General features: G+C 39.6%; 1 protein-coding gene across 2 annotated transcripts in view; it reads left to right on the plus strand.

The window, feature by feature from the left end:
• The first annotated feature begins 908 nt into the window (after nucleotides 1-908).
• LOC129277591 (ZZ-type zinc finger-containing protein 3-like) overlaps nucleotides 909-16,631 on the plus strand; it is a 37,816-nt gene continuing 22,093 nt past the window's right edge. The window contains exons 1-5 of one of the 2 annotated variants that reach the window (XM_064110215.1): nucleotides 909-954; nucleotides 8,544-10,439; nucleotides 11,071-11,209; nucleotides 13,643-13,784; nucleotides 15,195-15,274. In XM_064110215.1, the coding sequence (XP_063966285.1) occupies nucleotides 8,578-10,439; nucleotides 11,071-11,209; nucleotides 13,643-13,784; nucleotides 15,195-15,274 (2,223 nt within the window). In that variant the 5' untranslated portion in view covers nucleotides 909-954; nucleotides 8,544-8,577. The remainder of the gene's footprint in view (nucleotides 955-8,543; nucleotides 10,440-11,070; nucleotides 11,210-13,642; nucleotides 13,785-15,194; nucleotides 15,275-16,631) is intronic. The other variant, XM_064110216.1, reaches the window with a different exon arrangement.

Here is a 16,631-nt window from a genome sequence, read left to right on the forward strand (position 1 = left end):
ATTCACAGTCCAAAGTTTAATGTAATTTTACACATCGAATTTACAATCTAAGGATGTATAAACAACAAACTTTTAATTGATGATATTCCAACATTTAAATACTTTAAACGATATAGATGAAAAAGGCATGAAAAATATACTTTACCGATGTTTAATTGGGTTGAACACGATAAAAATGGTCAAAATGGCAGCCAAACTATAAAATATTTACAAACGAACGTCAACAATCACGAATGTGATATCGATATTGCTTTCGATATTATACGATCTGCTCCATATGCGAACGAAACCGAAGATAAACGATACTAGTTATACTAGTACGAGTACTAGTTATAATCGCGATATATCGATTCGAGACATTAAGTTAATAACGACAATGACGTCATTCAAGATGGCAACTTGCAAGAAAAACCGTCAGGTCAGGTGAAAATGTCTTAGATGACAGATTTCTCAATCATCCAGAGGATTTTTTTCAATCACTCCGGCCCAAGGTATGCAATTACTTAAGTTATATATATTTCCCTGATAATGGAAACCATGAAACTTTCAATTTTGCTTAAAAAACAGTTTTAAATCGCGATCTATAAAACGCTAGTTCACTATACGTTGGCTGTAGGTACGGGGCCCCATCCCCTTCAGTCTATGTATGGTGAGTGGAGCCAACGTAGTTCAGCGGAACAACCAAAATACAGAGACTGAAGCTTTTGGTCTATACTGCTGGTTGCGTTCTAGGCGCTCCGCATTTTTTTCGCTGTTCACCGTTATTTTATGATGTAGCGCCATCAGCGATTATACGTGACATACAACCTGTTGATTTTTGGTACAATTTCCTATTATGCGCCGGCGACTTGAATCTAGACTGTTCGATAGGAAAAATTCGCATTTCAATTTTTGTTTGCGTAATTTCCACCGCAGTATTAAGGATCGGTCGGAGTAACTGGCTGAGATTTGGAGGTAAGCGTTTAAAATCCATTTTTATTACCTTTATTACCTTTATTACCGGATCTACTGGAAAAATGCAATTACTATTATGCAGTCGTGTTTCCAGGTCTATCACTGTTGCTATCTCCATCTAACTATTAAAATAACGTGTGCCTGTGTGCTGTGCCAGAGTTACTATTCCCAAGGGCAAGGGTGAGTATATTGCACTGCAGACCAAAACTTATAGATAAGTTCGTGCTGATTTTTAAAATTAGATTACATTATACGATTAAGATTACTAAATTTAGTATATTGTGAAGATTTAGGCGTGTTTCATATTCTCACATTCGTGTGATGAATGAAAACGTCAAAATTCATTATGAAATTACATGCGTTGTGCGAGGTTAGTATACTAACCTTGCATGTTGTGTGAGTGGGATCAAATCACTCACACAACTTCACAAGGCACAAGCATGCGAGGTTAGTTGTACAAATTTCGCACAACGCATGTCATTTCATAATGAATTTTGACGTTTTCATTCATCACACGAATGTGAGAGAATGACACATGCCAAAATCTTCACAATATACTAAATTTATTCATCTAACTCTTATCAGTGACATTGAATTCAATTTTAAAAATGTGCTCGAACGTATTTATAAAAAGGGATTTTAAACGCTTACCTCCAAATCTCAGCCAAGATACTCCGTCTGATCCTTAATACTGCGGTGGAAATTACGCAAACAATTGAAATGCGAATTTTTCCTATCGAACAGTCTAGATTCAAGTCGCCGGCGCATAATAGGAAATTGTACCAAAAAAATCAACAGGTTGCATCTCACGTATATAATCGCTGATGGCGCTACATCATAAAATAACGCTGAACAGCGAAAAAAATGCGGAGCAAATAGAACGCAACCAGCAGTACAGCTGATCTGATGTAAACGACGTAAACAAGCAAGTTTATTAAATTATATCGCACGCCCTCTCTGTGCGTATAGAGAAAACCAGCGAATTGGCTCCATGCCTGCTTCAACTTTAAGAAAAATCATCGATATATTAAAAGTACCAGAAAGACAGAGAGGAATTGAAATTGGCTTCATATCGTTTGGTAAGTTTCATATCCAAAGCTTACTTGATTTTAGATATAGTGGACATATGGAAGTCTTGCCAATAATAGGCCTCAAATTATTGCAAGTGCCGTGCCAGTGGTTATCCTGTGCACGGCGGCGGTAATGTACCCGTGGGTGGGATCAAATGTAGTCTTGAGGACTCCATGATGATGTCTTTTTAAAAAAATTTGACATATACTTCTTCATCATGGAGTCTTGAATCCCCGCCCATATATGCAAAAAATATGCATAAATGATCGTGATTTTATTATTCTCTACACCTTCCTACGCCTAATGCATAAGAAGGTTAAAAAAAATTTCCATCAAAATATGAAAAAATAAAGGTTTCTTACCAGACCGATGTCGTGTAGATCCCTCGATCCAAATGTACACAACGCAAATACATACAATAGGATCGTCCCTTGAACCGCTTACGTAGGACGTACGTCCAGTTAGCAATGCTGTTTTGAAGAACAATTTATAGATAAAATTATTATTTTACAAATAATAAAATTCATTACGTGATTATAAATAATGAGTATAATACTACTAATTATTTATAATCCCGTAATGAATTATCTCTTCATTGGGACGGCTCTACAGTAACAATACCACAATGGGGGTTTTAATCTACCTCTTTTTGCTTCTGTGTGCTTTCAATAGCAGTGAAAGCATAGAATGTCTACCCAATCTGCATAGAGAAAGAATGGGCTGTGAACTTTATCATGTGAAATACTTCTCTTCACGGATCCTATACTACTCTAACTCTTCATCAACTTTTCAGGTAGATATCTTGGTTTTTGGTGATATAAACCCCAACCCAGGACCTGAAAATGCAACCACATATCCTGTATCACCTGTTTCTTACAGTAGAGGTGAACTTCTACGTCTTCGACCGGATGCTTCTGATAATGCTTATTCATCTCATCATATCTCTCCTTCTCTTGTCCAACATATTGAATGGCTCGGAATCTTTAGAAAACCTTACAGGAGACATAACGCTCATAGAGGCAGGAAAGGGGGTTGTCGGAGAAGAAAAATCCCTTCATATTCCACACCGTCTGGTATCCCTGATCATCAACGTCTTTGTTTTGCTTCGTGGAATGCACATTCTATAAATTCTAAAAACAAGTCTACTGCTCCATGTGACTTTGTTATTAGTCATCGATTGGATATCTTTGTCTTGACCGAGACATGGTTAACTGGTGATCATCGTGATTCTCGCACCCTAGCTGATATTAAGAACACACTTCCTAATTATTCGTTGCATCACTTACCACGCGGTCACTCGAGAGCTGGTGGTGTTGGTGTTCTCCTTCGTGATGGGGTTAAGATGAAACTCAATGTTGGTCAAAGTTATAAATCTTTTGAACAATTGGACATGAACATTAGTTCCATGAGCACTTCATTCCATTTAGTAGTCATTTATCGCCCGCCCCCCTCCTAATAAGAAGAATAAACTTACTAGCGCAATGTTTCTGGAGGATTTTGGTAGCTTTGTTGAATTACTTTTGTCACAACCTTGCAAATTTCTTCTGGCTGGAGATTTCAATGTCCATTGGGACTCGGCAGGAGATTCTGAAGCAATTCTTTTCCGTGATATGGTGACTGCTCCTGGTTTTATGCAACATGTTAATGCTTCTACCCACATTGCTGGTCATACTTTGGATCTTTTAATAACTGACAGTGATGATTCTTTTGTTTCTTCCGTCTCTATTATTGAAGAGCTTCCTTCTGACCACGCAGCTGTGAAGTGCCTCATTGATATTGCCCACCCTCCCCTAATGAAGAAATTTCTGTGCTATCGTAAGTTACGCTCCGTGTATATATCGTCTTTTAAATCTGACATTGTGCGCTCTTCTCATACAGTCTCTCCTACTAGTGACCTTGATTCTTTAGTGGCCCAGTACAACAGCGTACTCCGGAGTATATTGGATCATCATGCACCAAAGATAGAGAAAGTAATTGTTGTTCGTCCTCACTTCCCTTGGTTTTCAGATTCTCTTCGTGTAGAAAAGCAGAAAAAACGGCAACTTGAACGGAAGTGGCGAAAGTCTGGTCTGACTGTTGACAAAGTAATTTATCTAAAGCAGTGTAGCATTTATCGCGACCGCTTGTCAAATGCCAAATTAAACTATCACATTAATGAGATCTCCCAGTGTGATGAACGCAGCCTTTTTAGTGTTGTCGAAAAACTTTGTCATGGTAACCAGACTCTTAAGCTACCGCAGCATGAGAATCCTAAGGAAATTGCAGACAGATTTGCAGATTTCTTTGAGCAAAAGATCACAATGCTGAGAGCTAAAATTGATGCAACACCCCTACCTCCACTTGGTGCTGTCATGGATTCATCCCTTTCCAGTAGCGTACCGTGACTCGGAGGAGACAAAGCATTGGGGGGGCAAAGCATTGTTCACAGACAATGCACTGCCCCCCCAATGCTTTGTCTCCTGCGGTTCACGGTACGCTACTGTCCCTTTCCATGTCTCAAAATGTTGATGTTATATGTAAGTCTGCCTTTGTAGCTTTAAGAAAAATAAGTAAAATCCGTAGGTTTCTTGATCAGAATACATGTACATCCCATCGTCTTATTCATGCTTTTGTCACATCTCGCTTAGATAATTGTAATTCCCTTCTCTTTGGCCTTTCCACAAAAATGACCTCAAAGCTCCAGCGCATCCAAAACACCGCGGCTCGTCTTGTTTCCTGTGTCCCTCGTTCTTCCCACATTACTCCTGTGCTTCGCAAACTCCACTGGCTTCCTATTACTTCTCGTATCACCTACAAAATTCTTCTTCTTGCTTTCAAGTCATATCATGGTCTAGCTCCTTCATACCTTTCTGAACTCCTTCCTCGATATCAGCCAGTTCGAGTTCTACGTTCTGCTTCTCAATCTTTTCTTTCTCGATGTCATACATCTTACAAACAATACGGTCAGCGTTCTTTCTCTTATGCAGCTTCATTTCTTTGGAACAATCTCCTCCTACAAATTCGCAATGCTAACAGTGTTAATACATTTAAAGTTATGCTTAAAACTCATCTTTTTAAATCTTAGATTGATCATATCATATGTTTATTGGCCCAATTGATGGTATTTCTTTATTCATGATCTGGTGAGAAAGTTGTAAATTGTAATGTTAGTTTTGATACATTTTGTTGTGCAAAGTATTTCTATTTCTATTTCCTTTATACTTCATTTTCCTTTCTCTTAACCGCTTTGAGGCATTTTTTTGCAATTTGAAACGCACGAAATCAGGAAAAAATAAACTTAAAAAAGGGAAAAAATAGTGACTTCGGCTGTTACGCAACTTCACTTCCCTGTTTTATCCAAACTTACAGTGTAATACATAAACATATGGCTATTGAGTCCCTGTACAGATCGAGTTAGAACTTCGGTCTCTGTATTTGGTGAGTGGAGCCAACGGAGTTCAGCGGAACAACCAATAAAACAGAGACCGAAGCTTTTGGTCTACGGCTCACATTGCTGACTTCGTTCAAGGCATGTAGAATTTTTAGCTCTTCCGGCCCGAAGGGTGCCGTTGATCTCCGACCTTAGTGGAGGAAGAACACAGGAGAGAGAGCTTATGCCGTGGCGTGGCGTCCGTCGTCTGTCGTCCACAATTTCAAATGCTTCTCCTTCACCATTTCAAGTCCGATTTCAATTCTGTTTACTTTATATGATAGCACTAGGTGGGGGATTCAAAACTTCTACACAGAATTTTGAAACTCATTAAATATGCTAATTTATGCACATTTTTCAAAATTCACAAAAAATACTTGACCTTCTTCATTTGTTGACCGATGTTGAATTTTTTGCTCCTATCTGGTAGAGCTTCATGAGGTTCACCAAACTTCTACACAGAATTTTGAAATTTTGACTCGAACAATATTTATACACTCGGCAAAAAAGTTCTTGGACACTTATAAAAGTTAAAATATTCCATGTAGATATTTGATTAAAGGCAAATTATTGTATGTCAACATGACCAGACAATATTCCTCTTCCAGTATGACATGACATTTTCTTGCGAACTGTCATGCATGGGTGGTTAAATGCTTTAAACAATAGCAATGTCAGTAAAAAAATTGCAAGAAATGGATTAAGAAAAATTTGCCAGTGGTTGCACTGCTATCTTGACTTTTGTCATGGAAAATAATTGTGCAATCATTTGGTCAGTCGACAGCCAGTTAATTGTCCAGCTGAGTGATCTGCCCAAGGATCTGTGTATTAGCTATTTGTATCCCCCGAACAGAGTTCGGAGGAAACTATGGATTTGGCCTCGTCGCGCTGCGTCCGCCGCCTCAGAGATTTTCTTGTGAGCGCTCTATCAGTTGCATTTCTTCTCCGATCATCTTCAAATTTGGCATGAAGGTCCATTATGAGAAAGCAAAGCCGCGTATTGATTTTGGTGTGGGCAGAGACTTTGTTGCCATGGTAACAAGAGTTTTTGTGGAAATAACAGAGATGTCTTTGTGAGCACTCTACCAGCTGCATTTCTTCTCCGATCATCTTCAAATGTGGCATGAAGGTCCATTAAGCAAAGCCGCCTATTGATTTTTTTCGTGGGCAGAGACATCGTTGCCATGGTAACGAGTTTTTGTCTCACCCACCAGAGGTGAAAGCGAGACTGAGGGATCCAAATGTCGTCCGTCTGTCACAAACCTAATGACACATAACTCCACAACCGTAAGTTGCTTTTCAACCAAATTTAAATAGTAGATGGACTTGGGGGACCTGCATCTTATGCTGCAGTCGGAGGTCACAGGGTAAGGTCAAAGGTCATTTTCAGGTCAACGTTAAAGTTTACATGCAAGACCCTCTTATGACATCTAACTCTGCAACCTAAGTCACTTTTCAACCAAACTTGGATGGTAGATGGACTTGGGGAACCTGCATCTTATGCTGCAGTTGGAGGTCACATGGTAAGGTCAAAGGTCATTTTCAGGTCAACGTTAAAGCTTACATGCAAGACTTTCTCATGACACTTACTCCGCAACGTTAAGTCACTTTTCAACCAAACTTGGATGGTAGATGGACTTTGGGGATCTGCATGTTATGCTGCAGTCGGAGGTCACATGGTAAGATCAAAGGTCATTTTCAGGTCAATGTTAAAGTTTACATGCAAGACTCTCTTCTGACACCTGACTCCGCAACCGTAAGTCACTTTTCAACCAAACTTGGATGGTAGATGGACTTGGGGGACCTGCATGTTATGCTGCAGTCGATGGTCACATGGTAAGGTCAAAGGTCATTTTCAGGTCAACGTTAAAGTTTACATGCAATACTCTCTTATGACACCTAACTCCGCAACCGTAAGTCACTTTTCAACAAAACTTGGATGGTAAATGTACATGTACTTAGGCGACTTGCATGTTATGCTGCAGTTGGAGGTCACATGGTAAGGTCAAAGGTCATTTTATAGTCACCATTAAAGTTGACGTGCAAGGCTCTTATGACAAGTGTTATTCCATCTCAGTCATTTCACAATAAAGTTTCGATACAATTCTGTCGCGTGCCCTCGCAAATCACAGTATTTCTGGTTATTTTCCATAAGTGGGCGAGACACAAAATTGCTTTTGCCTTGTGGAAATAGCAGAGATGTCCTTGTGAGCACTCTACCAGCTGCATTTGTTCTCCAATCATCTTCAAATGTGGCATGAAGGTCCATCATGGTTAAGCAAAGCCGCCTATTGATTTTGGTGTGGGCGGAGACATTGTTGTCATGGTAACGAGTTTTTGTGGAAATAGCAGAGATTCCTTGTGAGCGCTCTACCAGCTGCATTTCTTCTCCGATCATCTTCAAATGTGGCATGAAGGTCCATTAAGCAAAGTTGCCTATTGATTTTGGTGTGGGCAGAGACATTGTTGCCATGGTAACAATAATTTTTGTGGAAATAGAAGAGATTTCCTTGTGAGCGCTCTACTGGCTGCATTTCTTCTCCAATCATCTTTAAATGTGGCATGAAGGTCCATTATGGTAAAGCAAAGCCGCCTAATGATTTTGGAGTGGGTGGAGACATGGTTGCCAAGGTAACTATGTTTTTGTGGAAAATTTGGTAAAACATGTAACATCTGCTTATTTTCCAGTTTGTCATAACAGTTGGCACACAGAAGCAATATTAGAAGGTGAAGCGAAGATGCCTATCATTTTTGGTGGGAGGTCTTAGGGTTAGGTTTACAAAATATATCCAGATTACTATATAATTCTATTCCCCAACAGTTGACACTGGACAATACTTTAGTTTCTGCAGAGTCACGCTGGTATGTCAGATTATCAAATTTGGTACCCACAGGTAAAATGTGGGCAGGGTCATTGTCCCCATGATAATTGTATATATTTGTCAAATTTCTGTGTGAGCTCTGTATATCGCAATGACAGATGACGCGGTGGGTTCGGGGTAAACAGGTGCTTGGCTGCGCGACCCGCCGAGCATCTCTAGTTGATCAATGAATTTCTTTCATACATTCCTTAAACTGTTCCTTCTTTTTTACATATTTTTTGTTGCAGATTTCATGCTTGATTTTGAATAGAGAGTGTCACCATGAGAAGATCAACAAGATCTTCATCAGGACGACCTATGAGTCCTGATGCAGAACAATTGCAAGAGCATCAAGAGAAGCACACAAGATCTAGGAGACTATCTGGGCAACCAGTCAATCCAGACATAGAGCTGTTGCAAGGACCCGAAGAGAGGGCCACACGATCAAGGAAGCCTTCTGAAGACCTTGTTGTCCTGGAGCTACCTCGGATCACAAGAACTGGAAGGCGCAGTGGAAGTGGGAAGTCTCCAGATCCCCCAAAATCATCTGCAAGGGGTGGAAAAAGTGGTGAAAGTGGACAAAGACATGACAAAAGAGGATTGTCCCCTGCAGAAGAACCTGCAGGAGAAACATCAACAAAGAGAAGGAGGCGATCAGGCCGTCTGGCAGAAGGAGATGGTGAAAAAGACAAACAGGAGGTGCAGGAAAGTGATGAGGAAGATGCCAGTGATATAAAAGAGAAAGCACCGGAAAAGAAAGGGAAATCCCCCAGAGTAAAGAAGCAGGATGTTAACCTTAAAGAGAAAGATGCAAAGGATAGAGATTCAAAGGAGAAAGAGAACAAAGAAGTGAAAGCTAAGAAAGATAAGAATAAAGACACCAAGGAGCAAAAGAATGTTGAAGATAGCACAGCCTCATCAAAAGAGCCTAGTGGTACCTCTCGGAGGAGAACCCGCTCTGGACGACAAGGAACTGATGTAGATGAAGAATCTAATACTCTCTCACTTCCGCCAGTTTTTCAGGACTCTAAACCTGATCATACGAAGAAGGCTACTGAAGACAATCATACAGAGGAACCAGCATCAAAACACCAAAAAAGCAAAGACCATGGTAGATCTTCATCCAAGAATGGACAAGACAAGGAAAAAAGAGACACCTCTAGACTTCGAAGTCCACCAAGAAGTCCAGAGAAAAGCAAGAAGGTTGAGACTGCCAAAGTTGAACTCCCAAATATCAGTTTAGATCTTGGGGAACTTACAGTGAAGACCTCAAGCAAGCCCTCACCCCGGGGTGCTCTTAGTCCGCCTCTCCGAATGAGTCCCAGAAGGGCTAGACAGCCAAGTGGACAGAAGTCTTGTGATGATTTTGAATCTACAGAGAGTAAAAACACTCGGGACAAAATCTCTAGTGAAGAAATTGCACCTTCAACAGCTCCAGGTCACCAAGCACAAACTCAGCCAGATTTACCAGAAAAAGATAAAATAAAGGATAAACCAGATAAGACAAAGAAATCTGCATCTGCGTGTAGGGATATATCTAAAGAATTTGATGATTCCAAGGAAAATACACATTTGCCAAAGAAATCTTCCATATCTAAGAATGACGAAGATATTCTTTCCCAAAGAGAGGAATATGTGTGCAATGATCAAGAAAAGTCCAGTCCATCCAAGTCACACAAGAAAAGTCGCAGTCATATAAAATCTCCAAGAGAAAGCCCCGCAAGCTCTCCTCGGAAAGGACTGCGGTCAGGAAAGGCCCCTGAAGCAGATGGCACTCTTGATCCCAATATGGCCCAAGAGCTTGACCAGGTGAATGTTGTTACCATGGAGATCAATCATCCACCACTGGCCACAGATGCATGCACGTCCCAGGTGGTATCCATCAGAACACAGAAAGAACATGACTTGCAAGAAGTGAATCATGCACCTATTGCCAGTCAGTTGCTTGCTACAGAAAAGCAGGCCAAGGAGAGCGACAATGTGAAAGAGATCTCTGATGAAGTGGCTGCTAAGATTAGGGAATGGAGGGTGCAGGAAGAAGAAAGTGTTGGTTTTCAGGGAGAGGAGTGGTATGCAGAAGAAGTGGACGAAGGTGAACCATTTTACTATGAATCTGATCACATGGCACTGAAAGGAAACAAAGAGTAAGTATCTAATCAAATCCTGTTTTTTCATGATGCAGTCCTATCTTTAATATTTGATTAATCTCTCTGTCTTTCCTTTTGTGGGGGGTACCCTTAAAGTGATGCTGTCCTACTATGCTACCTTTAGTCAATCAAGAGGTTCAAGAGACCCAACAGGTTCAAGTAGTTAGCTTGTACTTCATGTCTGGGCACAGGTGACATAATGTAGGAGTGACAAATCAAATTCTTTTGTGGGCATATGTTGGTCCTGAAAAGAACCACCCAAATTCGATGTTTCAACAAGTGTGTTGTCATCTTCAGAGAATGAAGACAACAAGAACGCACCTGTCAAAACGTCAAGTATGGGTGGTCCATTTCAGGACCAACACATGCCCACGAAAGTATACACAGTGTACCTTGAAATCCACTTCACTCTTCTTCTTTGCCATGGAAACCTCCAGAAGTTATGGCAAGTAAGATGTCTTCACAAGGATATTTAGGATAAAAAAATTGTACTATATCTTCCCAAGAAATCGCATGTTACCCAAACATGGCATGAAAATCCAATGAAATAAAGTCAGCGGCTCTCTTCTGTACCTTGACTGTGTCTTCATGTGTACCATTTGTTTGTCTGGGTTGCTTTGACTTGTAGCTACAGGATGCTCCTGCGTACCATCACTACCCTAGAAGCACAGAGGAAACAGGCTGTCAAGGATCTAGACAAACTGGTTACAGCTCAGCGAGAAGCACTTCGAAACCCCCTTAAGTTTGTTCACAAGTTGCAGAAAAAGGTAAGACTGCAACATTCTTGCAGTTCTTTTCACCAATTGTAGAGCAAGGTGTTAACAAAACAAGAGCATGGCTGTCTTTTTAGTAGGAATCCTGCAAGCATCTTTCCTATGCTACTCTTCTCATTTCCCAAAACAAGGGGATTGCAGGGAAGTTGCTTTTACAGATAGGATTGGGACAAATACTCTTTTTGCCAATGTTTGCCAGGGTTAATAATCGAATTGTTGAACAATCAATATTCCTGGATTATCAGAAATTACAAAAAGGTTGACCTGTTTACATTACCTAAGAGTAGTCACACATAATGAGCAAGCTGACTCAGTTGAGTGTCCTAGTACAGCGCCTATGACATACACAGCTGAATGATACATGGTCGCTGTGTCTTGAAAGAGTTACAATGTTTGGATTTCATTTAATTTTAAGCATACTCTGTAAATATTGTTTGTATCTTGCACTTTGTTGTCGAATATCAAAGATTATAGTCATGCAATTTTGATAATCCAATGTCTCAAATCAGTCATCAACATTTGGCTAACAGTCGATTAGACAAGTATAAAAAGTACATGCAGGCCTCTACAATTTTGTTTTCATCACTTGCCCGACAGGGCAAGTGATGAAAATATTTGCTTGCCCGATAGAAAAAAATGCTTGCCCAATTTGTTTTAATATTTTCTTTCATTATTTTTTTATGATGGTACTATTATTTTTTAAGGTCATACAAAATAAAAACAATTGAGAATCAAGTACAGCAAAGAATACACATTAATAAGTTTATTTTTAGCAAAGTAGGCCTGAGTCATTATGTTTATTTTGAAAAAAAAAACTTTGCTATAATTTATAAATGGGCGTTTAAGGTTATAATCGAAAAAAAAAAAACCTTCACCAAAAAGGCAAAAGTTGCTAAAATTTCATATTTTACATCTTTAAATCCATGAATGGTCATCTGTTTGCCACATTTCCTTCGAATTGTTTTGACTTGGTTGGAAACTTAAGAAAATGAAGAATATTCAGCTCTTTCTTGACTCTGGAAAAGATCGTTTTATGATGTTACAAAAACAAAAAGCCTTCACCAAAAGTGGAATGGCTAAAATTTCACATTTTGCATCTTGAAATCCATAAAATGGCCATTTATGTTCCATATTTCCTTGAAATTGTTTTGATTTAGTTGGGAACTATCAAGAAAATTAAGAATATTCACCTCTCTCTTGTCTTTTCTTCATCGTTTTATGTTACACTCGGTCAATGTGAAATTTTAGCCACTTTTGCCTCTTTTTTTGGGGGGGGAGGGGGGGTTGCATCGGCAAATTGTGCAAGATAGTAGCGCATGCGCACATAGAGCGTTAGATGAGATGGCACGTTTCTTTGATCGAACGAGGTACCTGGCGATAAATTATCTGTATTTGGCGCTCATTTTACATCAATTTCCACTGTTTTTTTACTGGTTTAACATTATATGAGAGATAGTTGTGATTATCACTGATATTTCATTGTTTTATTTCCAAAACAACCACTTGCCCGATCAGGCAATTGACTTTGAGAAATGCTTGCCCGCACGTCGCTTTCACTTGCCTTGGGCAAGCGGGTTTGTCGAGCCCTGATGTAGTATTTGGTAACCTATTGATGGTAAACTGATCGAATGTATTGATTGTTCAAGTTTTACTACAAAGTTACAGGCACTTTTTACAGAAGTTGCTGCATAGGAAAAATCTGAGAAGATTATAATACATTATATTTATTGCTGAAATTTACAAATAAAGGTTGTATTTAATGGGGCTTTCACTTCTTCTCTTTCTTATAATAATTATAGCTATTTTTATATAGCGTTTTTCCCATAATGGCCCAAAGCGCTTTACAGCATATTGTTACATTGCATATTATAAATTCTAAACGCACGCAAATTAGAATATTGCACATTGCCGATATGCATACCAAAAGAAAAAGTGTAATTGGATCTGATCCAGTTTGTGTTCATATTGTTCTACTACATGATGGATGTTGATTTCATTACCAATGAATCATTGATGAATCAGCCTTCAGAACTGTGTAACATATGGTGACCATAATGATGGAGAGGGGGTGGGGGTGGCTTTCAATGGGTTATGTAATGAACCATGTATAATGCTATGTCAGAGCATACACTATCTTTTGTTAGTCATACTTGAAATCTTCCAGATTGAAATTACAATGAAAAAAAGGTATCTGAACCAGCAGGTGTAAAAAGACAGTGTGTTCTCGAGTGGGGGGGGGGGGTGCTTCATCCATTGATTAGTCATATTCTGAGTATGTATATCATGTTAAATCCCATTACAAATTTCCTCGTGGATGAAAATAAATTGAATTGGTGTAAACAAAGTGTCTGGTGTTTTCATATTCTAGACAATACATGTACAGCTAAGAAATAGTTTCTTTAATCTGGCTATTATTTTAACACACAGGATTCTTTGCACTTGCCATCACCTCAGCGTATTGTTCTACTCCCAGAGATCCCATGGGGGCGCTATCTAGGTCATGCAGACAGTAAGGAGCTCATTCAAGGGCTTTCACAGACACAAACAAGGGCTAGCTTGAAACAAAAAGGTAATGATAATACTTCTTTTTTACGGTAGGCCCGGCTCTTATGAGCTGTTTTCCCCACAGGCCTTTCATTACATATGCTATTGTCTTCTCTGCTCCCCTTCGGACTCGCACAGAACCTCTCCAACTGCAGCTCCATTGTTGCCCGTGAGACAGAAGATAGCCTTCAAAATTTTGCTCCTAGTTTTCAAGTCTTTAAATCACCAAAGTCCGGAATACGTTGATAACATCCTAACTTGTCACTCTCAAGTTCGTACTACTCGTTCATCTTCATCAATCTTGCTCATTCAGCACTTTTCTAAGAGACGAGCAGGTGAAACGTCCTTCCCTGTGGTTGCTGCAAAGCTATGGAATCACCTTCCTGCTGCTGCGAAGACAGCCTCCTCTGTTGAGAAAGCCATTAATATAATCCATTTTGCTAAAGAGGAAAATGAATTGCATGAACTAAGCTGACGATTCTGAGGTGTTTCATTAAAATAGTGGCCCAAGCACAGAGTAGTGTGTGCGCAGCGCTTAGTAACTGAAAGGGATAGGAGCTTTATCAAATGACCTTTTGATTGGATAGTAACCCTTCTCCGTTTTAATATCTCAAATGCCTGACAAGAAGTAAAAGAATCCCATTTTGTTTGTCTGTGATTGAACTTGGCTGGGTATCGAACTCAAGGCGAGGCGAGTGCGCTATCACTGAGCTACCATGTCTAATATGCAAGGTTTGTTCAGTCTGTGTGAAAGGTTCTTGTCCCATGAATCATCTTATCTAACACCAAGGCCCTTTTTATGAAACTTGTAATCAATACCAAGTTACAAGTGTCGTCCTCACTTTAGCCAAGAGAAACATACATAATGGCAGTATCCATAGATACATACATTTGGAAATTATGGTTTGTGCCCTCACCTGAAATGAAAAGTTGGTTAAGAGCGATTCCACTTGAGGAAAACAATTGCTTCACTTCACATTATAGTATAAACAATCAAATTATAACCAAATATTCAAATCATTGTATTAAACAATGCTTATACAAATACAATTTGTGCCATTAAAGTCAGTATTGGTTTTCCTGGTATTTCCACTAGAATATCCATAACCATAACTGAATATAAGTAGAAAAGTGTTGGAATGAAAAAAAAAATTATCAAATTTTAAAAAGGAAGGCAGTTTTCAAAACAGGCACATACACTCAAGAAATTGATAATGGAATGATATTGCCCATTAGAAAATGTCTTGAATTGCTCTGTATCCATATCTTAAATGATCTTTGATTAGAGTTGACAAATGAATTTTACTTTTCTTATGATACAGATATTAGCTGAAGAAACAGTATTTTGGGGGATATCCTTTTCAAGTTAATCTTTATTAACATGAATAAGAGTGAGTAGAGAGGTTAAGAAATAATGTATTTTGGTTTGTTCTAGATTCAACAGAGGACTCTGGAGCAGGACCAAGTTCATCCTCAGGACCAAAAGAAGACCAGACCTTAGAAGATGATGAGAAGGTATGAAATACAACCATAGGAATGTAGTCTTGCATGTATGAGGTGTCGGGTTGGGAGGTCATAAAGAGTTCATAAGGGAAACTCACCTGAGTGCCAACATGCACACAATATTTATCAGGTAGTCTCATCTGCTATGTACAGTAATGCTTGACTATACCAAACCTAGCATGTAGGAATACAATGGCCCGTATTCTGAAATACATAATAGACAATGATCTAACTGTGTGCTAAAATAGTGGGAAGCCAAAAGTGTCATACATTGTATGTTTTATCATGAATTTAAGTGCAATTTGTAGTTTAGACCAAACCACAGAGGATTAGACTCTCCTGATCTTGGTAGATTTTGGAATCGCTAGGTCAAAGTGTTGTGGCTCAGTGGATAAGTCTCTATCCCATGGCATTCACATCCAATGGCAAGGCATTCATCTACATGTATGTTTGCCACCATCCACCCAGGTAAATGGTTACCCGGCAGGAAGGAATTCCCCCGGGAGGGGGGGGGAGGGGGCAGTCAAATATATTGCTGTACACACGCGTGACAAAAAAAGCGCGTTGAAAGGGGTATTTTTCAGTTTTGGGCGCGGGCTGCACGTGCACACGTAAAGGGTATCAAAAACACAGATTTTCAGAAAAAGGGTGGTTTTGAAAGACTGGTCAAATTTTTAATCGCGGGGTCAAACGTATTTAGAGGGTTTTTTTTCCCCAAAGCTATTTATCTCGCCCACCAGAGGCGAAGGAGAGACTTGGGGATCCAAATGTCGTCCGTCCGTCCGTCGTCCATCGTCCGTCTGTCACAAACCTGTAATGACACATAACTCCACAACCGTATGTCGCTTTTCAACCAAACTTGGATTGTAGATGGACTTGGGGGACCTGCATGTTATGATGCTGTCTGAGGTCACATGGTAAGGTCAAAGGTAATTTTCAGGTCAACGTTAAAGTTTACATGCAAGACTCTCTTATGACACCTAACTCCACAACCGTTAGTTGCTTTTCAACCAAACTTGGATGGTAGATGGACTTGGGGGACCTGCATGTTATGCTGCAGTCGGAGGTCACATGGTAAGGTCAAAGTTCATTTTCAGGTCAATGTTAAAGTTTACATGCAAGACTCTCTTATGACACCTAACTCTGCAACCGTAAGTTGCTTTTCAACAAAACTTGGATGGTAGATGTACTTAGGCGACCTGCATGTTATGCTGCAGTTGGAGGTCACATGGTAAGGTCAAAGGTCATTTTCAGGTCAACATTAAAGTTTACGTACAAGGCTCTTATGACAAGTGTTATTCCATCCCAGTCATTTCACAATGAAGTTTCGATATAATTCTCTTGCGTGCCTTCGCAAATCACGATATTT

This window comes from Lytechinus pictus, chromosome 15 (genome assembly GCF_037042905.1).
Source record: "Lytechinus pictus isolate F3 Inbred chromosome 15, Lp3.0, whole genome shotgun sequence".
Classification (NCBI taxonomy): domain Eukaryota; kingdom Metazoa; phylum Echinodermata; class Echinoidea; order Temnopleuroida; family Toxopneustidae; genus Lytechinus; species Lytechinus pictus.